The sequence below is a fragment of the Oryza sativa genome, chromosome 3, assembly GCF_034140825.1.
Source record: "Oryza sativa Japonica Group chromosome 3, ASM3414082v1".
NCBI classification, from domain to species: Eukaryota; Viridiplantae; Streptophyta; class Magnoliopsida; order Poales; family Poaceae; genus Oryza; species Oryza sativa.
Genome location: NC_089037.1, coordinates 24,291,618 through 24,314,437, shown reverse-complemented (window position 1 = coordinate 24,314,437; position 22,820 = coordinate 24,291,618). Strand labels below are relative to the sequence as shown.

At 43.4% G+C, this 22,820-nt stretch overlaps 3 protein-coding genes across 3 annotated transcripts; all 3 read left to right on the top strand.

Moving 5' to 3' along the window:
• The first annotated feature begins 1,491 nt into the window (after positions 1-1,491).
• LOC4333459 (jasmonate-induced oxygenase 2) lies at positions 1,492-3,499 on the top strand. The gene is made up of 3 exons (XM_015772774.3): positions 1,492-2,040; positions 2,118-2,448; positions 3,020-3,499. The coding sequence occupies exons 1-3, from the start codon at positions 1,571-1,573 to the stop codon at positions 3,275-3,277; spliced, it is 1,059 nt and encodes a 352-aa protein (XP_015628260.1). The 5' UTR covers positions 1,492-1,570; the 3' UTR covers positions 3,278-3,499.
• A 7,840-nt stretch (positions 3,500-11,339) lies between these two features.
• On the top strand, positions 11,340-15,517 carry LOC4333458 (probable N-acetyl-gamma-glutamyl-phosphate reductase, chloroplastic). Its single transcript, NM_001417708.1, has 14 exons — positions 11,340-11,690; positions 12,158-12,220; positions 12,309-12,449; positions 12,570-12,677; positions 12,801-12,887; positions 13,030-13,080; positions 13,174-13,245; positions 13,510-13,629; positions 13,868-13,928; positions 14,067-14,147; positions 14,338-14,417; positions 14,535-14,624; positions 14,798-14,926; positions 15,023-15,517. The coding sequence occupies exons 1-14, from the start codon at positions 11,634-11,636 to the stop codon at positions 15,128-15,130; spliced, it is 1,248 nt and encodes a 415-aa protein (NP_001404637.1). The 5' UTR covers positions 11,340-11,633; the 3' UTR covers positions 15,131-15,517.
• A 2,240-nt stretch (positions 15,518-17,757) lies between these two features.
• Positions 17,758-21,025, top strand: LOC4333457 (transcription factor bHLH139-like). The gene is made up of 5 exons (XM_015777191.3): positions 17,758-19,450; positions 19,569-19,793; positions 19,879-19,944; positions 20,080-20,145; positions 20,272-21,025. The coding sequence occupies exons 1-5, from the start codon at positions 18,965-18,967 to the stop codon at positions 20,359-20,361; spliced, it is 933 nt and encodes a 310-aa protein (XP_015632677.1). The 5' UTR covers positions 17,758-18,964; the 3' UTR covers positions 20,362-21,025.
• The last annotated feature ends 1,795 nt before the right edge of the window (positions 21,026-22,820 follow it).

Below are 22,820 nucleotides of genomic sequence, written 5' to 3'. Positions count from 1 at the left end.
TTAAGCATGATTTATTTGTTACATCTGTTTGATAATTGTACTGGTTTATTCCCTGTTAAAGTCATGATTATTATCGTAATAATTTGGATTAAAATATACCGAAATGTGACCATATTTTCAACAGCTTTGGCCTAATTTTCTCATGGATAACATATATCATTATTAGTTTGTTGTTCTTTGTGTTCACTTCCAGGTATACGTTCACGTTCCAGATCGAGCACGTACGGACGGTGGCCGCGGCGGCGAAGCACCCGTCGAGCGAGGAAGACGCACATGCATGAGCGGCCTCGCTGATGGACACGGCGTACAGGACGAGATGAGATGAGCGCCCCGCCGCGCTTCGGCTTCCTCTCCTGCTACAGCCACAACCTCTCTGCACAACAACTAACACCACAGTCACCACTACATCATCCGGCCCAATTTTTTGGTTAGCCCACGAGCACACCAGCACCCCGTTGGTGCATACTTTCTTTGTCCTAAAAATCAACATATTATTGAAAGTGATATTTCTTAATACAGTGAATCTGGACAATATTCTATTCAGATATATTATTTAGAAAAAATATCACCTTTGATATTAAGTTAGTTTCTTTTTAAAGACGGAGGGAATATGATTTCATCGCGCTTCCATAGTTACTCTGACTCCCTAGCTAGCACAGGTGGTCGTACGTTGTTGCGACTTGCAAGGAGAGAAACTACGGTGGCTGTGCTGATTTCAGATTCCACTGACCGCGAGCTCCGGGTGAATACTCTCGCTCGCGTCGCGTCCGCCTGACGAGGAAGCTACAACCATAATTTGTCGTGCTCTCTCCGCTCCCAGCCATTTGTCACCAACCGCAGCGCATCATATCATTGAGCCACGCACTGAACACGACCGTTCGATCCCCTCAAGGACGCCTCGCGTCGCCGGCGTCCAAGCTCGCCGCCGGTGGCCGATCTCCCGGCGTGCCAAGGACATAAACACGTAAGGCGGCGGCGCTAGCGGCGTTAAAACTGTATCCTGAGTGAACTCGTACAACCTTATTTTTTTCATTTATGCTTATACTTGTACTTATTACTCCTAGCTAAAGTTTGAATTTTCAATCTTAAATTAAAAGTTGATTTTGAGATTTTTTTTTTCATCGTAGTTTATTTATAGTCTTTACTTTTAGATCGTTATGAACACGTGTATAAAAGTTTTATTTATATATTTTTTTTTCATTTGCAAATCGGTACCGTACGTGTTATTTCTCTCAACCCGGCCGGCCACCTTTTTCCTGTCGATCGTGTGTTGTGTCGCAGTGTCGCCAACTCGGCTCTCTAGCTCGGTCGATCATCCATGACGTCACTACAACAAACAGACAACACGCACCGATCAGAAGGCCTCCACCACACAAGCCAAATGTGCGTCACACTGAAACCCATCCAGATTCATTGAATCCAGCCATGAACTGAGCTATCCAACCTAACCCATCGCACGTCCTTTTTCCTCGCCGATATCAAACCCAAGCCACACGCACACACACACACACGCTGACACACGAGACGAACACTTGTGCTACAGCTTCTCGCCACCAGCTACTGATCGACCATGGGCGGCCTCTCCATGGACCAGGCGTTCGTGCAGGCCCCCGAGCACCGCCCCAAGGCGTCCGTCGCCGAGGCCGACGGCATCCCGGTCATCGACCTCTCCCCTCTCCTCGCCGCCGGCGATGGCGACGCCGACGGGGTGGACGCGCTCGCGGCGGAGGTCGGGAGGGCGAGCCGGGACTGGGGCTTCTTCGTGGTGGTGCGCCACGGTGTGCCCGCGGAGGCGGTGGCGCGCGCGGCGGAGGCGCAGAGGACGTTCTTCGCGCTGCCGCCGGAGCGGAGGGCGGCCGTGGCGCGGAGCGAGGCGGCGCCGATGGGGTACTACGCGTCCGAGCACACCAAGAACGTCAGGGACTGGAAGGAGGTGTTCGACCTCGTCCCGCGCCAGACGCCGCCGCCGCCGACGACCGCCGTGGCCGACGGCGACCTGGTGTTCGACAACAAGTGGCCCGACGACCTGCCGGGATTCAGGTCAGGTCACCACATCGATCGATCGTCTTCTTCATCCTCGCATCAATTCAGTTCAACCTCATCGAATTCTTGAGCAGGGAGGCAATGGAGGAGTACGGCGAAGCGGTGGAGGAGCTGGCGTTCAAGCTGCTGGAGCTGATCGCCAGGAGCCTCGGCCTGAGACCCGACCGCCTCCATGGCTTCTTCAAGGACGACCAGACCACCTTCATCCGGCTCAACCACTACCCTCCCTGCCCGAGCCCCGACCTCGCCCTCGGCGTCGGCCGCCACAAGGACGCCGGCGCGCTCACCGTGCTCTACCAGGACGATGTCGGCGGCCTCGACGTCCGCCGCCGATCCGACGGCGAGTGGGTGCGCGTCAGGCCCGTCCCTCACTCCTTCATCATCAACGTCGGCGACATCATCCAGGTACTTTTTTTTTTGAGCAGCTACATATTTATCAACAAATTTTCTTCTAACAATTTATCGGACATAAATATATTACAATGAAAGAATAATTGTATCATAACTTGTGTGTCCTTATATGTAAGTTTTAGAAATCCTATAGTAACATGGTATTTTCGCGAAAGCGGAGATTGTGAGACCGTATCTTTTCACCCATGCGCGTCATATGATTTTTTTTTCTTGCCAACTTAAATAAATTTCAAAGTAAATCTAATAGATTAAAATTATGTGAAACTTACATATAAGTTTTCTACGGTAACACGCTATTTTCACGAAACGGAGGTCGTTCCAAGTTGAATGAATCTTGAAGTAAATCTAACGATTTAAAATTATGTGCATACACGTTATATTACAGTTATATACAAGTTATAATATAATTACACTACAATTATAACGGTATTCATAGTTGACAAACTTTTAAAAGAGAATTAGTTAATAAATATATAACAACATTGTAGTTTAATTGTTACTATTTGACATCATTTTTATTTGCATTTTGAATTTGACTGAAAAAATTGAGAGTGCGCTTGTCCAGGTGTGGAGCAATGACAGGTACGAGAGCGCGGAGCACCGGGTGGCGGTGAACGTGGAGAAGGAGAGGTTCTCCATCCCTTTCTTCTTCAACCCGGCGGGCCACACCATGGTGGAGCCACTGGAGGAGGTCGTGAGCGACGAGAGCCCGGCCAGGTACAACCCCTACAACTGGGGCGAATTCTTCAGCACCAGGAAGAACAGCAACTTCAAGAAGCTGGACGTGGAGAACGTCCAGATCACGCATTTCAGGAAGAATTAACGCGCCGGCTAGATCATGTTCAGTAAATTTTCAGATGATGATGCGTGGACAACCATATAGCCTTTGCGTCATAAGTTAATAATGTCTGTGACAGTATATCATGTAAACAATCGTATGATGTGGCTTCTCTATCTGCCGGTGATGGTAATGTGACATTGTAGAAGAGGGTTTGTGAGATACTTCCTTCACTTAACTTTTACGAATGAATATAGACAACCACAACATCCTTGTCGTGACCGAGTGTAGGAGTGGCTGTCTCCTGCAGACAAAAGGATCGGGTGAGGCTCTGTTTCTCATACCACTTGGTGGTGTAAATAATCCTACAACATGCCGATCTCATTTGCCGTGCACACGTCTACATTTGTCTAAAGCGGACAAAATTAACGGGAACTCTTAAGGATGTGTTTGGATGGAGAGATTGGCTGGGATAGGATATGGCCGTCCAAATTTTGGAGGTGTTTGGATGGTGGGCGGTACTGGGATATGGCCACCCCCTAGAGAATATTCCCTCCAGATGCCAGCTCCGTGCATCCGGCCGATTCGGCCGGACGGGGCAGCCCAGGACCGCGCGCGACTCGCGCACGTGAAGTGGTCGCGTGCCCTCACCTCCTCCCATCCTTCTCTCTTTTTTCTCCTCTGTTCTCACCGGTTCACAGTGGCAAACCCTAGCTCTCCTCCCTCATTCGGCGGCGCACCAGGCGGGGTGGTTCGACGGAGCGGGTGGCCGCGCTGGGGACGAGCGGCAGGCGGGGCGGGCGGCAGGTGTCGGCGGCGCGGGTTCTCGCCCTCTAGCGGCGCGGGCGGAGGGAACCGACGGCGCAGGCGACGACTACCGGCGGCGCGGCGGCGACTCCAGGCGGGGCGGCGGCAACTCCAGGCTGGGCAGCGGCGACTGCAGGCGACACGGCAGCGACTCCAGGCGACGCGGCGGCGACTGCAGGCGGCACGGCGGCGAGTCCACGCGGCAGCGGCGGCGGCGAGTAGAAACAACATCACTCTCTTTGCATTCATCCTCGTTTGAAGGTATACTACAAATCTGAGCATTGTTCTTGTTTTTTGGGGATTGATTTGTTCAGATATGAGTGCTATAGTAGTTTCTAAGCATGGGCATGAATGATTATAGAGTGCTATAGTTGCTATTTTGTGATATTTTGTTCAGATCTGAGTGCTATATGTTGTATGACTCAATATATGTGTGCATGAATGTGGTAGACCTGATTTGGTCAAACTTTGGCATTGTAGATGGACAGCAGAACACGGTTTCTGATTTATGCCTGCATTCAACCTTCTTTTGCATACTCAGACATTAAACTATGAGTATTAAGTGTGATGGCATTTGGTAGATGGTAAATAGGCTTGTGTTAGCCTACTTTTGTCCCTAAACCAGTCACTTGTATTGGATGTATGGTTGATGGTAAAATTCAGATGTGGTGGTTCCATTGGATGATGGTTAATTGATATATTTTTGCATATTTCATTTCTGGGAGCATATGGCGTGTTGTATGTGTGTGCTCCCCTCCTGTTATGTGTGTTAACTGGTAACACATATGCATGTTAAAAATTTCTGAAAAAAATTGTCTTGGGTTCATGGTCCATGGACAAATATGCAGACAAGTAACATGAATGCTCATGAGCATCTTGTTTAATTTTAATTTTCTGTTCTCAAGGTAGACAACAAATACGTTATGCATTTGATTATTTGTACATGCAACCATCCAATTTTCCAAAGTATACCAGGTAGGAGGTATTCTCACCATTTCCATCCAAAAGGTGATGACAATACTCATCCATCCTACCAAACAAAAAATTGGCTCACCATATCCACCTTTTATCCATCCAACCAAACAAAAACTTGGCTCATCCCATCTATCCAACCAAACAAAAAACTGGATGGCCATATCCCTAAAAAACTGGATGGCCCAATCCCATCCACCCTTGACCACCATCCAAACACATCCTAAGTGAAGAGAGATATTTTTTTCAAGTGGATCTCTTAAATGATGGCCGGCGAATTCGCTGGTGGCCACTAAAGAGCACCGCCATTGAAAAATATCGCCACATTAAAAAAAAATCGCCGGCACACTGCCACCCACCGCTTCTCCTTCTCATCTCTAGATCCACCCACCCTCCCCACCGCTTCTCCTCCTTCTCACTGCCCTTGAAAAATATCGCCACATTTAAAAAAAAATCGCCGGCACACTGCCACCCACCGCTTCTCCTCCTTCTCATCTCTAGATCCACCCACCCTCTGCTCCTCCCTCACCGGCAGCACCTCCATCACCCACCGTAGCACCCCTCTCCTCCTTCCTCCCCATTGGCGGTGGGTCCATCGATCGGCAGCGGCTCGCACAAGCAGTGGCGGCTCCGGCAACGGCAAAGGGGAGGGGTGGCGGTGGTGAGGCGGCTCGTGTAGGCGACGGTGGCTCTGGCGGCAGTGTTCAGGAGGGCGGAGGAGGTGTGGAAAGATAGATCCGACATCCGTGGTGCTCGGAAGAGGCGGATCAAGCACCGGTGGTGCTCAGGAGAGGTGGACTTGGCGTCGACGGTGCTTGAGTGCGACGACGACAACCCTGAGTCCACCGCGACTACGATGACCTCAAGTCCACCGCGACTACGATGACAACCTCGAGTGCGATGACGCTATCAACAACCATGTCAACTTCGAGCGCATGATGGGGCGCAGCGGATCCAGCTGGGATTTGGGATTTGGGATTTGTGAATTGTGATTGTGGATTTGGATTTGGGGATTTGGGATGTCCTTATTTTTATTTTTTTTCTCCTATTTGACCAAGTTTATATTTATAACGCAAAACAAACATAACAATATTAAAATATATTTGATGTTAGATTTAATGTAACTAATTTGATGTTGTAAATATTATTAACTTTTTCTATAAACTTACTCTCAAGTTTAAATATTTTTAAAAATAAAGTCAAAGTGTCAAATAATTTGAAAGAGAGTGAATAGATGATTATAATTTTTTGTTCACAATGAACACCGAAGTGTCAGTAAAATCAAGTCAACCTCCAGTGAATCTTGGGTTCATAGTCACCCATCAGTTTCCCTTACTGCCGGTAACTGCACGGTTACCGAGGTTACCATGCTTACCACGGGAAACGGTAATGGTTACCGACAGTAAAATTTCAACCAAATTCAAAATTTCCCAAAAAAAATGAAAACAATCCAAAAAATAATCATGGATGTGATTCTTGATTTTTAGTGGCAAATGGTGAAGAAATTTTTGAAAAAGAGTAAAGATAAAATTAAATTTAAGGGCAAAACTGATAATAGTTTAGAAAATGGAAAAAAAGAAAAAAATATCCATTGAGGCCCAATAGAGAAGGAAATATCTCCATAATATACAAGAGGTCATGTTGAATTTTTTATTTTACATCCAAAAGTTCGGTTTGCAACTATCCTATATATTTTTCTAATTATCCCTAGTTTCTACATTTAAGTGGGTTTTCAATTTTTTTTAGCATTGTTACGTTCATCTACACAACTCACGGTTACCGTGCAAACCATGTAGTAACCACAACCAAACCGTGCAACCGTCAAATTTTTTAATTCAAATGCTTGCCGACGAAATTCATGCGGTTTTCTCGGTTACTGCGGGGGTGCGATAACCGCTCTCCAAGTGGTAAGGGAAACCCTAGCATCCATACAGCAGCTGCATATTCTGATCACACGGCGGAACACGAGGACGGCCGGGATCCCGACAACAACTCTCGAATCCACGCGAGCTCCTTGTCCCAGCTGAATTCTCCCGCCGGCGGCGCTGGAAATGCCATTGCCATGTCTGGGCACGGCACGACACCGGACGCCGTCCAGAAAATGTCGCCGCCGCCGCTAATGGAGCATGGCTCTGCCGCCGGCGCCGGGAACGGCGAGGATTCGCCGGGCTCGCCGTGCTTCGGGCCAAGCAACTCGTCGACGGTTGCCCCCATCGCCAGCGCCATGATCACCTCGTGGTCCGTGCGAGGGCCGTCCCTCGTCTGCACGAGCGTCTGCTCCTCCGGCGGCGGTGGGAACTGGACGGACGGATGAATGCTGCCGACCTCGTCGCCGTTGACTCCGGCGGGCATCACGTCGGCGTGCCGGTGCCGCGAGCTCGCCGGAGCATGGATCAGATCGTCAGCCGCCTGCTTCCTCTTGGAGCCCGAGGTGGACGCCGCCGCGGCCTGCAGGCTTGCCTCTACTTGAGCGGCGCGAGGCGACCGGTACATCTTGCAGAGGACCAGGCCGCCGGCGTCGGCCTCGCCGCCGCCGCCGCCGCCGTGGTCGACGCCGAACTCCGTCATGCACCACCCGAGCCTGGTCAAGCGGCGGCCGGACCCCCTCTCCCTCACCCCGTAGGACAGCCTGCGCAGGTGCCCGACGCGGCGCCCGCCGGCGTCGAGCACGGCCTTCTTGCCCGCCCTCCGGGTGCCAGCAGCCACAGTGCCCGGCCTCCCCGTTGGCGCCGCCGCCGCCGCCGACCGCGCGCTGCCGCCGCCTGGCCCCGACGCCGCCGCCGCCGCGGTGCACCGGGCAGAAGAAGTAGTACACCGCGCCGGCGCCGTCGCCGCGGTCGGTGCCCCGGGCGGGGACGTGCCTGGCGGCGAGGTCGGGCGGCGCGGCGGAGTAGACGTCGGCGTCGTGGATGAAGGGGAGCTTGATGGTGTCGTCGGCGATCTTGGGGCGCAGGAACTTGGTGATCAGCTCGTGATCCGGCGGAGAGAAGGTGAGGCCACCGGCCATGGGTGATCTCTAGTTTCCCGCGCCCCCGCGCGCGCGAGAGCTAGCTAGGGTTGGAAGCGATCAAGCGATCGATCAACGTACAATCGAGGAGTAGGAGTAGATATTTGAATTCAGGTAGGTTAATTTGATTCGTGTTCATCTCTAATTCGGCTAGGTTATTCGTTTTCATCTCGGATAGGCTGGTTTGGAAAAATTAATTGGGCCTTCAGCTTAATTGGCTAGGGTCCAATTTGACTCTCGTTAGTTCGTTGGCTTATAGAGTACGATGCATTCAAATTTGAATGTCAGAAGTTAATTAAATTTGGAATTGCTTCAGACCTCTTCCGTTGTTTTTTGTTTTTAAGAACTGGCCTCTGTACCACCAAGATTGAAAGTATAATAAAACTGTTACTCTAAAATTGTTTTTCGTCATTTAGGTCGTGTCTTCTGCTTATAAGGTGAAGAAAGAAAAAAAAACATGCTGGTGATGGGGTTCTTTTGAGGGAGAAAATTGACATTATGTCATTGTCAAAAGTTGGTTTTGCTAAAATAACATTTTTCAAATAGACTTCGTTAAATTACCACTCTTTAATGTTCATCATTGCTAGAATACCTTTTTGGATGAAAATACCCTTCTTACCCATCTTCTCTCCCAAATATGTGCTTGTCGGTGACAATAGAGAAACACCAGTGACAAAGGAGTGGTTCGGGATGAAGGCACTGAGCAGCGAGCCGACGAGCAAACCGTGGTTTCTTGAGCTCTAGCATGATGGCTGGTGTCCTCCACCTCTTGTGCCTCCTTGAGACCACTTAGGCCCCGCGCTGCTGTTGAGGTAGGAAGCGGGGATGGCGGGGAGGGCAACACAGAGAGTGCGATGGAGAGAGAGGGACCTGAGTGGAGGCAAAGCATGAGTGCGGCGAGCCGTACGACCGTGGCTGCACCAAAGAGGTAGTCAACAAGAGACAAGCGCATCGGAGCTTGATAGAGGCGCCCGACCCCTCAAGCACATCCGCCGACGTACCACGGGCTCGTCGATACCTTCTGCTCCTGCTGCTCGTGGCCACTAGGTCCTTCGTCTATGGGGATTGCCACCGGGTTCATCGACATGATGCCTCCACTTCTTCTCAGGTGGGATGATGAAGAGAGGCGCACATGCGGATGGTTGTGTCCGCGAAGAGGTGCTCGCCCACATATGGCTGTGTTGATGGAGAGAGGTGTTCGCGCACGAATGATGGTGCTGGCGGAGGGGTGCTCATATGTGGGCAGCGACGCTGGGGAAAAGCGTGGTGGCCTAGTGGGGAGCTAGGGGTATCCCGTTCCACTACTCAAAACGGGATGCTGTCCCCTAGCGTTCCCAAAAGTTAATGGTCAAATAGCGATTTTGCAATTCATTTAGTACCTGTTTCATATTACTACTTACCATTACAAAGGAGGTATGAGAGCGATCCACCATATGCATACCTAGTACTCATGATGCTTCTTTGAGCCGTCATATATGTTTCTTCTTAAATTCTAACGTAGGAATTTTGTATTACACGTAATATGACATGCACATGCTTAATAAAATGCTATTGAAAGTATACATGCTTATTATTAGTGGACACCTGGATTTAAAACTTGATGAGCGGTATTATGCACTCATGCTGCATGATTCCATCACTATTCACTACACTACCTATAACCTACAAGAATGACTAGCGCATAGCGCTCCGTCCGAACGGGACATTCAGATGACACCTCTGTCTCCCTAACCAAGGTTAGGATATAGATGAGGATAAAGACGGACTCAGCTAGCCCAACGAATCAATGTGCATGGCTCTCAAAAAAATCCGCATGTAGCAATTAATGGTTGCTCTCCACGTTGAGCGCTCCTCCTTGAGTTTGTAGGTCGGGACATGCATTTGTAGTGCTTCATCAACTATATTATTACCATCCATGTAAAAAAACTATATTATTACCACACTATTTTAGTAGTACTAACTAGTATCAGGTGATACTTGCTAGCTATTATCTGATACCTGATAGGTATCACCTGATACTGGATATTTTATTACCTGTTTCATATTACTACTTACCATTACAAAGGAGGTATGAGAGCGATCCACCATATGCATACCTAGTACTCATGATGCTTCTTTGAGCCGTCATATAATTGCTAGCTATATCCACCATATGCTTCTTTGAGCCACCATATCCACCATATTCTTATCAGGTGATAATTGCTAGCTATTTTAGTAGTACTAACTAGGATCAGGTGATTTCTACCCGGTATCAGGTGATTACTACCAAGTATCATGTGATATTTATGAGGTATCAGGTGATATTACGAGCTATCATCTGATACCTGATAGGTATCACTTGATATTGGGTAGGTACCAGGACATATAATACCTTAGAGCAAGTTTAATAGGATAGTCAACTATTGGCTCCAAATCATCTATAGTCAATTTAATAGCCAATTCATACGATAGTTACCTATAAACATGTACTACATAATTAATGTCTGGTCCCACCTGTTATACACACATGTATCTTGGAGTCCGTGCTGCAGTTGGCTACAAATTTTTAGCCCGCTGCTCTTATCTCTCCTCTTTTATCTTCTTAAAATATGTTTATAGCTGGCTTATAGTATGCTATTGTACCTGCTCTTAGAGATATTAGGACCTGATAACTAACCGGCATCATCATCATGCTAATATTAGGATTTGATATTAGCATTCTCATAATAAGAAAAGCACAATTCTTAAAGAGATGAACCATAAAGATTAAAAAATTACCATTAGAAAGTCCCATGTCTTCTCACTTTAAGTATGGACATGTCTTCTCACTTTAAGTATGGACACGTTATGTTGATTTGCTTAGCTTTACCATACTGTGCTGTCACCAACTCAGGTACTGGTGTAGCCTGCCTCCTCATATCACGTGCCCATGAGCACGGCTGCATCACACCTTGGTTAGCTGCTTGTGTCCGTGTGTCGCTAAAGGTATGATTATGTACAAAATGAGAATGACTTATGTTTGTATCGGAGGAAGCGATCATACGAGACTTCATAAAACTAGGATCCCATGTAGACGGTATTCTGTACAATAGTTTTTCTGTATATCCATATAACAAGAAATGGTAGATCTCCCTTTTTTTGCAAGATAAAATCAAAGAAACTGTGTTTTTCTTTATATTTTTGCAACCACTGAACCACAAAAATACTAGTAGGGCAGATAGGTCGAAATATATCAAAACAAAACTCCAAGGCATGATTGTTCCACCGGCCCCCTCTTTTCTGCTTGTCATCACCCGCCTACGGCCTATACCCCCACCCACCCCAAACCCCAAAAGCCCAGATAAAATCCCAAGGAAGGCGAGGAGACGCCGCCATTTTTCACACCCAACAACTAATCCATCCCCCCCTCCACCTCCACGCGGTCAGCGCTCGCTCACGCGACACGCACCAACCCCTCTCCCCGCCGCCGCCGCCGCCACCAAACGCCGCCTCCGAAGAAGAAGAAGAAGCCTCCCTCGCAGGCAGCAGGGTATTTAATACGCCGCCCTGCTCGTCTCGGTTCCTGGGAACTTCTCTTCTCCTCCGATTTGGCCTGTCAGTGCGCTCCGCTCCGCTCGCGCCTATCCGCGGATTATCATGGGATCGACGGCGCTCGGTGGCGGGGCTCCTGCTCGCCTCGGCTTGGCCCCCAAGGTGCGTCACCCGCTGCGCTTCCCCTTCTCGCTTTCTTTCGGCTCGTTCACGATTACTGAATTGGATTGGATTGGATTGTGCGTCTCTTATTAGTTGGTTCAGTTGTGCCAAGGAAATTGTGTGTGTCTCTCTCTATGCTTATCCAGCGAGCTGTGAACCTGACGAGTTGTACCTAGCTACTTCTAGTTAGTTGACAATCGTAGCTTAATTTGCGTCATCACTTCATTCGACGAATCGGCTGTTAACTCCCATTATCGCCCCTTTTACCACTGAATAACACAGAAAATTATACTGCTAGAAATGAATGATAGAATCGAGAATGTGGCGAAGCTAACAAGTGCTGTTGAAATGTACCACTGTTGAAATGTTCTGTAATAAGGCATCCTATAAAGGGGGGGGGGGGTCTTGCTGTATCTTGCACTGAAGTTGGTCACAAGCACTGAATTTTCCTTTTTCCTGATGCACAGGATGGAGTCTTTGGATCTAATCTGAAGCAATGCGGTGGTTTCATGCTCAAAACAACCCCTAAGGTGAATTTTTTTTTCTTCTTTGTCATATTTTGTGAATAAGATTGGTTCGTTATACTCAAAATACTAAAAGAAATGGTCTTCCCTGCAGGTTGGATCCTCTTCAGTCCGTGTGAGGGCATCTGTTGCTTCTTCACCGCAGAAACAGCACTCTCCCAAGACATCAGGAGTTAAATCAGGGGAGGAGGTGCGCATTGCGGTTCTAGGTGCCAGCGGTTATACTGGAGCTGAGGTTGCTACACTCTTTCTCCTATTCCGGCTCACCACTTCTTTGATATGGTCCCATTTCATTGAAGATTTCTATCCTCTTTGGTTCGATTGCTAATGTGTTCAAATACATTTGCATTGGCAGATTGTCAGGCTTCTAGCAAACCATCCTCAATTTCGTATCAAAGTGATGACTGCAGATAGAAAAGCTGGCGAACAGTTTGGATCTGTATTTCCTCACTTAATAACACAGGTAAGATCTTTTTCTCAATCCTTGGTGCATAGGTAAATGTTTTGGTGGTACATACAATTATTGTGCCATAAATTTTTGCTGGTCAAAACTGTTGGATAATGTTGATGCTCTTTTTTCATGCAGGACCTGCCAAATTTAGTTGCAGTAAAAGATGCAGATTTTTCAAATGTGGATGCAGTTTTTTGTTGCTTGCCACATGGTACAACCCAGGTTGTTCATCCTCGACATGCCTTATCTGAATTTCCTTTTGTTATCTGCTTAATTGTATAAAGAAACAGTTATACATTCTGTCATATGAGTTTAAGATTTTAGAAATTCTTTTAAGCCATATCTGATTGTAATTTTTTACCAGGAAATTATTAAAGGTTTACCGCAGGAACTGAAGATTGTTGATCTCTCTGCAGTATGCTCTATAATCTCATGAATTTTCTACGTAGGTATCATTTCTGATTCTTGACAGTCAATCATTCTTATGGGTGACTTACCATGTTTGTAGGATTTTCGATTGCGTGATATCAATGAGTACGCTGAGTGGTATGGCCATTCTCATAGGGCACCAGAACTTCAGGTTTTCCTCGACTACTTAAACCTAGAAACCTTTTTAATAACTACCGCTGATTATGTAATCGTGCTATTCCTTGTATCTTTAAGTTCAATCTCAGCATGGATTATAATTATACTGACATGCTCAATCCCCTTTTTGTATGACAATTTTTTGGTGTTTTGATTTGGACACCTGTATTCATATCATAATTTCAGTTATTTATTTTGTGTCATTATGTTTGTTTATATGAACTTATTTCCTATATGGTTTATTTTTCTGTTTATTTAGCAAGAAGCTGTGTATGGCTTGACTGAAGTTCTTCGCAATGAAATAAGGAATGCACGGCTTGTTGCAAATCCGGGATGTTATCCCACATCTATTCAACTTCCTCTTGTTCCTCTAATAAAGGTGGGGGACTAATTATCAATAGTTCTTAGTTGTGCAAATCTCTGATTCTAATTGCATCAATAACTTGTCAACTCTAGAAATAGGAGTCCTCAGTTATGTCATGCAGTTACATTGAATCTACAAAAAATCCTCTAATTTTGGTTGCACGGAAGCTATATTGATCATAATTTTAAGCTTGTGAGCCATTCTTACATCCATAGTATCTATATTTTTCCTTAGCAGTTTGCTTACCGTGCAGGCAAAACTGATCAAAGTGAGCAACATTATCATTGATGCAAAATCTGGGGTTAGTGGGGCAGGTATGCATTTTGCATGAGATACTCTGACTATTAAGTAATTATATATATATATATATATATATATATATATATATATATATATATATATATATGCCATCATTATTAGCTGATATGCTGTGTAACACATGTATTTTGTAGGACGTGGAGCTAAGGAAGCCAATCTCTACACCGAGATAGCTGAAGGCATTCATGCTTATGGAATAAAAGGCCACCGGCATGGTAATTTTGTTTTTTTCTAGATTAGCTGAAATCAACATTAATTATGTGACCTTATACTGCTCTTTAACAGAATTTTATTCTCCTGTGATAAATGAATATACTAATAATAGAGTGTTTGCTTATATTTATCTTGTTAGTTACCTTTAAGGTAGCCTTTCTTTATTAACACAATGTGATAAAACCATGCCAGTTCCTGAGATTGAACAAGGACTTTCAGAGGCTGCTGAGTCTAAAGTCACTATCAGCTTTACTCCAAATCTGATTTGTATGGTAAGCACATTTGCACTCTTGTTGACTTAGTAATTCCAGGCTCTGTAGTTCCCTCTGTGCTGTACCAGGAATGTATAGAAGTTGCTAAATCAAATGACTCATCTGTATATTTAACAGAAACGTGGGATGCAATCTACTATGTTCGTTGAAATGGCACCTGGAGTGACTGCCAATGATTTGTATCAGCATCTCAAGTCTACATATGAGGTTTGTTGTCTGATCATGTGGGTTAAATTAACTATATGCATATTTGACAGAACCACTGTATTCCACTGAAGTGAATTCATCAGGGTTTAGATTCTTTTTTAGAGGGAATATCCATACTCTTGATATCAAAAGTATTTATTTACTTTATTTATTCTGCCCACATGCATTTTCAGGGTGAAGAATTTGTGAAACTGTTAAATGGTAGCAGCGTTCCTCACACACGCCATGTTGTGGGATCAAATTACTGCTTCATGAATGTCTTTGAGGACAGAATTCCTGGACGTGCCATCATCATATCTGTTGTAAGTGTCTTTCATCTACATGTTTCTCAAGCATTTAGCAATCTAATGTCATAGACTTCAGATGCATAATCCTATTTCTTGTTTTCAACAATGCAGATAGATAATCTTGTGAAGGGAGCATCAGGTCAGGCTGTTCAGAACCTTAATCTGATGATGGGTCTGCCAGAGAACACTGGGCTGCAATATCAACCCCTATTTCCTTGATCCTCTATGTCTGTGTTCCGTATGTTCTTTGTCGGGATGATACTTTGGAGTTCAGCTACCCATTTCCCTCTGTTTACTGTTGAGACAAGGTGCTCAACATCAGAGTGTAACCAAGACAAATTTTCTCAAAGAGTAGCTTGGTTTGTGCTGTTGTAGTTTTTATAGAGATAAATGACAATTTAGTAGTTTAATGAGAATATTAGCTCGGTGGATTTGGGCATTGAAATCCTACGGGTATATCCTGTACTGCTTTGTGGTTATGAAATCAAATAAAAGTGTAAACCTCAGTCAAGAGGCATCAATCACCCCGCCTTCATTGGATGTAGATAGGGATATATATTCATATTTTTACTCGATGGAATTTGTTTTGCTTGCTAATGCTTTATGATGATTGAAGCATTCCTTAGTTTAAATGTTTCTGAGAAGTGCTCACATCCTAAACCTTGCTGCAATAATTCAACCAACAAGTTATAGTGAATTGTATTTTCTAGGCTATAAAAATACCATTACCTTTGTTTGGGTCAGCTTTGAATTTCTCTTGTTAGGTCTCAATTTTTGAAATGCTTTATTAAAGCCCTAATGATGTAAATGGGCCCTTGCGGTAATTTTCTCACCTGACTCCAAATGACAAAACTAGCATTTTGAACTGGGTTACTATGAGTTTCAGTTTAGGTATTTGTTTCCCATTTCATATTTACTACTATTTTTTTATTTTGTGAACGTTGCACATCTCAGCAAAACTTTCTTTCTGGTTATACTGATAGTACATAACCTACCTCTGAGTTCTGCCCAAAATATCAATGTGGTACATATATTGCCAGGAGGCTGTAATAAGCAGCCAAAGTTGCACATGGTGCTACGGTTGGTAAGCGCTAGATATCTTAGAAACAATTCCAGAAATCTGATCTGGCAAGCATGAGCATAATTTGTGGTCCTTAGGTAGCATTCCTCAAGGAGGTCCTCACTTGTATTTCTTTGTTGGAGACCTTGTTATTGGATATAGTTAGGGGGGTGTATCTTGCAGATTTTTCCAGTTAAAATCAATTGTTGATACTTTCTTTCTGGTTATACTAATGGAAGATGCCATGTACCATTTGACTTGAACTTGCTAGATGCTAGGAAATGCTTTTGCAACAATGTCAGCCTTTGACCTTCAGTTGTTTATGTATTATCTCTGACTTCTAGTTCATTTCTAGTTCTTAAATATTTCTTTTGTTTAGTTTGACCACTTGCATAAATTTAAAGTAAGATATATGTTCGTCTGTTTCTATTCAGCTAATCTGGGGGTATTTTTGGTAGTGCTATACTGTAGGTGGGCCAATTGAGCATATGGATGGAAAATGCCATTTAACTGTTGATGCATCCTACTTTTTCACATGAATACATGATTGTATTACCTTTATGATAAAAAAGGCTGATTCACCTGCTGTTATGTTCTTTCATTTTCATGATAATGACATAAATGTAGGCATTTGGGTATTGTGTTTTCTGCAGCAGGAGATGCTACTGGATTTTTTTTTCATAGCTCACGAATCATGATGGGAGTTTGGGAGGCATGCTGCTCTTACTTTTATTTTTTATTTAAGTTTGTTATCGTTTTAGCTTACCCTATTTGCTGCAGTAGTAAGTTTCCTGTATTGTTGTCGCAAATGTGTAATTGCAAACTTGTTAAATCAGTAGTAGCAATTTGCATGTTCAGAGTACCTTGTTCACCATTTCATGTTATTGTTTTGTATATATGGTTACACAAGTTAGTAATGAAAACTTTCCACATATCAAAATCTTAAATGCTTGTCTAACTAGTTGATGAGAAGCCTGGCAATGGAAATAAAATTCAGAAAAAAGTAAAAGTATGTTTGTGCCATAAATATTCATGCTATAGTTTTGAAATATGTTTGATGAGAAAAATTAGTTACTGACCATTCTATTATATTGACATTTCTGTTGAAGTCAACCTATAATTTTTCTGATATTTTCTGATATCAAATCAGGCTTGCAATTCATTTGGTCAACTGAAAGTGATGTCATTTTCAAAAACTGAAAATGACACAATGAAAAAGATTTCAGGGAAGTTTTCCACACAAAAGAATAACTGAATCCAACTTGCAAACTTAAGTAGCTTGGTTAGTTTTCTTAATAAGATAGCAGTGAGCCAGCGAGGTTGTTTTTCCATATATGATACATTATTGGTAGTCCTACTTGATTTATGCACTAAGGAGAACTGTATATTTTGCCCCTTCAGATATACTTTATGGTCTTCAAAGGGAATAATCTCAATGTAATCAGGGTTCCTCATTATGCAACTGGACATTATAGAAGTCATGATTCAAGAGACATATGCCAAGCGCTTTTCGCATATTTGTGTATGATCTATGATTCTAAATTTTTTTTTAGATAATATGTGATTCTACATTTATTTCTATGTTTATTAGAAATATAAGATCGGTATTAGGTATTCCGTTATTCATGCTATGCAATTTGGCTGCATATCAGCATGGCATTGGAAGTTTCCGAGTTCATACTTCATACAGCTAAAAATCAGAGGTACAAGTAATCCACACCTTTGGTCCCTTGAATTCATTTTTCTTTGCTGGCATCTGAGCTTCATTTTTTATTCCCCTCATTGATCCTCTGTGTGGAACAAAGAGGCAAGAGGAATAAAAACTCTTTTGAAGGCGAAGGGGCATTGCAGAAATACAGCTCATCCCTTCTGCTACTTGTAGGATCTGAGTCATGTGCAGCTCCTATTGTTGAGGAGATCAGAACCGGATCATCGGATAATTCAGATTTTGTCGGGTTACTGCAAGGCAGAGTCCTTTTGATTTCACATGCTCAGTGATTTTCAAGATATACAACTACCATAATCTGAATATTATTTTTCTCTCCTGCAGGTCTCTGGTAATGTTTGCCTGGAACTATTACTTGGATAACCATCAGACAGATGTCATATTGTCTGACAATTACATCTAGCAACAGACTAGCCCAGTCTTTGCTGTGTCCAGATCTATCCAGCAAACAGTTTAATTTACTCCCAAAGTTATTTCTTCTTTAAACTTAGTTCAGAAAAAGGTATATGGATCACTGGAATGCCTGTATTTTCAGTGGGCTATCTTACCATGAGACAATGATGAAAACTGTGTGCATGTGAAGACAAAGCTCGAGATCTGCGGAGGCAGTGTCCAATCCTTTTTGAGCTCTGAAGAATGATTAGATTCCCCTCCATGTTCGTGCAAGCCTCTCCTGGTAGCTCCTTGAGTTTGTTTATTGGACGACTTCATTGCAGCAACATTCTCTACAATACAATCTCATAACATCTGATCCTGCATTAATTGCTAAGATAAGCCCATGTTTGTTCCTGTTTTGAACATAATGCAGTATATACTTGTTTTTTCATTGTCCTTTGATGCATCTAAACTGGGGATGATTTTCTCTCCAATCATTGAAACATGTCCTTGTGACACTTGCCTCTTGAGCTCTGATTGGCTTGACCTCTTAACTGTGTCTGATCTTGGGGCAAGTCACTATCCTGTCTACCAACTTGTAACAGCTAGCAGTTGAAATTTTTTTCTAATCCTCATAATGTGCACAGGGGTTGCTATCACCCCCAGTTCATCTCCAGCCGTGGGCATCTATTTATTTTAAGCATGATTTACCATTTCTTAATCCTGCAAGTTGCTGTGCTTCCATTCAACCTTTTGTCTTTTCATCAGGTATAAATGATCCTGCCATAACCTGCATCTCTTCTTCACCGAGCACAAGTGTATCAAACTATCAAACACAGCACGGTCCTCACACCACCTCTAACATCTCTCACATCCAAAACTTGTATCAGAAATGGAGTCCGGAGGGGTGATCGCGGAGGCGGGGTGGAGCTCGCTCGACATGTCGTCGCAGGCCGAGGAGTCGGAGATGATGGCGCAGCTGCTTGGAACCTGCTTCCCCTCCAATGGCGAGGATGATCATCACCAAGAGCTTCCTTGGTCGGTTGACACCCCCAGTGCCTACTACCTCCATTGCAATGGAGGTAGCTCAAGTGCATACAGCTCTACCACTAGCAGCAACAGTGCTAGTGGTAGCTTCACTCTCATTGCACCAAGATCTGAGTATGAGGGGTACTATGTGAGTGACTCTAATGAGGCGGCCCTCGGGATCAGCATCCAGGAGCAAGGTGCAGCTCAGTTCATGGATGCCATTCTCAACCGGAACGGCGATCCGGGCTTCGATGATCTCGCTGACTCGAGCGTTAATCTGCTGGATTCCATCGGCGCTTCTAACAAGAGAAAGATTCAGGAGCAAGGCAGGCTAGATGACCAAACGAAAGTGAGTTAACCTGATGATTTTTTATCATTTTTGCGATAACAGTGTATTAAGGCTGCTGTTTAAATTGCTGGTGTGCAGAATTTGCATGCTGATTTTGATTGAAATGGATATAATGCAGAGTAGGAAATCTGCGAAGAAGGCTGGCTCGAAGCGGGGAAAGAAGGCGGCGCAATGTGAAGGTGAAGATGGCAGCATTGCTGTCACCAACAGGCAAAGCTTGAGCTGCTGCACCTCTGAAAATGATTCGATTGGTTCTCAAGAATCTCCTGTTGCTGCTAAGTCGAATGGCAAGGCTCAATCTGGCCATCGGTCAGCAACCGATCCCCAGAGCCTCTATGCAAGGGTACTAGAGATGATCTTCTGAATTCACTGTCTAAAAACGTTACAGATTGGCAATCTCGCTAATGCTCTTCGTTTATTGGATGCAGAAAAGAAGAGAGAGGATCAATGAGAGGCTCAAGATTCTGCAGAACCTTGTACCAAATGGAACCAAAGTAAGATTCTGAGAAAAATATCATCAGTATTTAGTACTAACTGTAGATCGTTCTTTTTTTTTAAAAAAAGTAGTAACTGTAGATCGTAAAAGAATGCCGACAACTCAAACAGTATGGATCTCATTCTCCTTTCAGGTAGATATCAGCACTATGCTTGAAGAGGCAATGCATTACGTGAAGTTCTTGCAGCTTCAAATCAAGGTGAGGCTTTTCGCAGCCCATATGACAACTTCAGATTATTCCCTCTGCTCTTGTCAAAATTGCTCAGCAAGTTGCATTTTTTTTTCTGGTGAAAAAAAAAAACTCAAGTTGTTGGTTTTCTTGCAGCTCCTCAGCTCTGATGAAATGTGGATGTACGCACCGATTGCTTACAACGGGATGAACATCGGGATCGATTTGAACCTCTCTCAGCATTGATAAGAAAACACTTCTAACAGTGTCGAGTTACAGAAGAAAGCAGGGATCTTACTTACAAGTTACAACACAATTTGGTTAAATCAGTTCGAAGAGTTCATTGATCGTTACTACTTATTACTAACATATGCAACCGGTTTCTGGTCAATAAACTGTGCTGCACAACATAATCCCAAAAGTAAATAAAGCCATAAAAGGCCCGATGCAATGTTCTTCAGAAGCTGTTTTTTTTTAACTCGTCAGCAGTTAACCGAAGGAATGGATTGTATGGTGGCCAGAAGGATATTATATATATTTACAGGAAATCACATAGATACTGGAATACTGGAAGAGGCTCTGTAACTTGTCAAGACAAGAGAGGGCAACTTTGTTCTTTTTCTTCTTGAGAAGCAACTCCAAGGAGGAATTTCTCTTTCATTTTCCTTTTTTCAAATTTGCTCTAGGAGCAAATTTTTGTCTATAGCAGTGTATGCGAAGTGCTAGTACCATATAATATAATGTTTTTACCTTGAGCTTGCATATAATGCGTCGCATGATCGTGAACTGTCGTTAAATATACATTATAGTTATTCTAATAATGCAATTTATTTTTGTATAGTGGTTTCTTTTCTATGATCCCATCTTCTCATGCCACTATATTTATTTGTTTGAATCGTAATTTTAATCATGAAGAAGCGTGGCATGCGTTGCACATTTTCTCCTCGTCAATGGATGCTTGTATATTGCCTCCATTACCTGATCATTATTGTCCCAACAAATGTTTAATCCAGCTGTTGGTTTAAATTATTTATTCGATCAAATCTACCGGATTTCCTACCCTGTTCTGGGTAGGCATAAAAAAAGTACTCAATTGTTTGAAATACTGCTACAAAAAAAATCAAAATATCATCAACATAAAGCTCCACTACTTGCCTACTACATAAGATGCATCCATCGGCACATTATCGACATTGACATAGTTAAACTTATAGAGTTAAGGGAAACACTAGTCAGTCATAAACAGTCTCAACTATTTTCATAATCATTTTTTTACTCAAAAAGTTAAAGCTGGAAATCAAAATGGCATAAAAAAAATCAGAAAACCAAAAACAGAAATATATGAATGTAAACATATCGGTATTGATAAAAACTAGAAATAAATATCGGAAACATTTAATTATAAAATCTCACATTTAACTTTACATAACTATATATTATATATTATGACAAAATAAATTCAAGATTACACTATGTAAATTATAATTTGTCTCCCCTTTAACCTAGTCCTCAAGTTAGGGATAAGTTGAGGAGTTAATAAGCCTCTAAACTATGAATCAAATAAAAAATGGACCATAAATATTGACATATTTAGATATTTGGTAATTACTATAATATAAAAAATAGTCATTACTGTAAAAATACGATAAAATTTGAAAATGGTCGGACCACAACAAAATTGTTTCCGTCTATGTTTCCATATTTTTTTAACATTTCTAATTTTGTTTTTATCAGTACCCATTTTTACATTGCTTGACCGGTAAAAATGGGAAATGAGTGTCGGTTGGTTGGGAATTTCCATGACTATTTTCACCTATAATTATAAGTTATGGAACAATAAGTTATGGACTTTGGGTGTTCAAATCCCGGTGTTTGCAATTACGCACATGCACAATAGAAAATATTGAGGCCAGGAGATTTACCAGTTACCACGGATTTGTCTTTTCGAGAGTAATAATCGAGTGCAGTCACGTGTGTATAATGGTGTGTGCACTTCTCAGTTTTCGATGTAATAAAAGAATCACAAAATGGAGAAAATAACACTTTTAGAGCTCATTTGAAATCATGAATTAGAAAACACACTAATAGGAAAATAAAAACATGAAAGATAAATTGTCTTGTATTGTTGAATTCCTACATGAACAGAGTTCACATGAATTTACAAAGCATGTTTTTTTTTAATATCATACGAAAAACATAGGAACTCTATGACTGAAACAAACAAATCATACGGTTTCAGATGACCATATATGTAACCATGTATGCAGGGGCGGATCCAGGAACAAAAAATTGAGGGGCTTAATTACACAGTTTCTTCAATCTCCAACCATTTAGGGACATTTAGTTTATCATTCATGGTGAAAAAAATCGAAGGGGATGCTCCGGGAGGTATCCATGGGTTTTGTGGGTGTAGGGGTCCCCTGCACCCACGTTGGATCCGCCCCTGCATGTATGGATTTTTTTGCCCATAGAGCATATTTTCAGTTTTTCACCTGTATTTGCTGATGTGGCAAATGTCGGGGCCCACTGTAACTGTAACGTTCACCTGTCTGTCATGGGCTGGTTTCACGCATGGTAGTGGGCTACCGGCCAGCCCATTTTGAGGTGGTTTGGTTACGCCAAAACTTTAACCAATAAGTTCAGTTTAGGTTCGATAACTTAACAACGAGTTCGATTTTCGTTCTTGAACTGAAATACCAAAAATT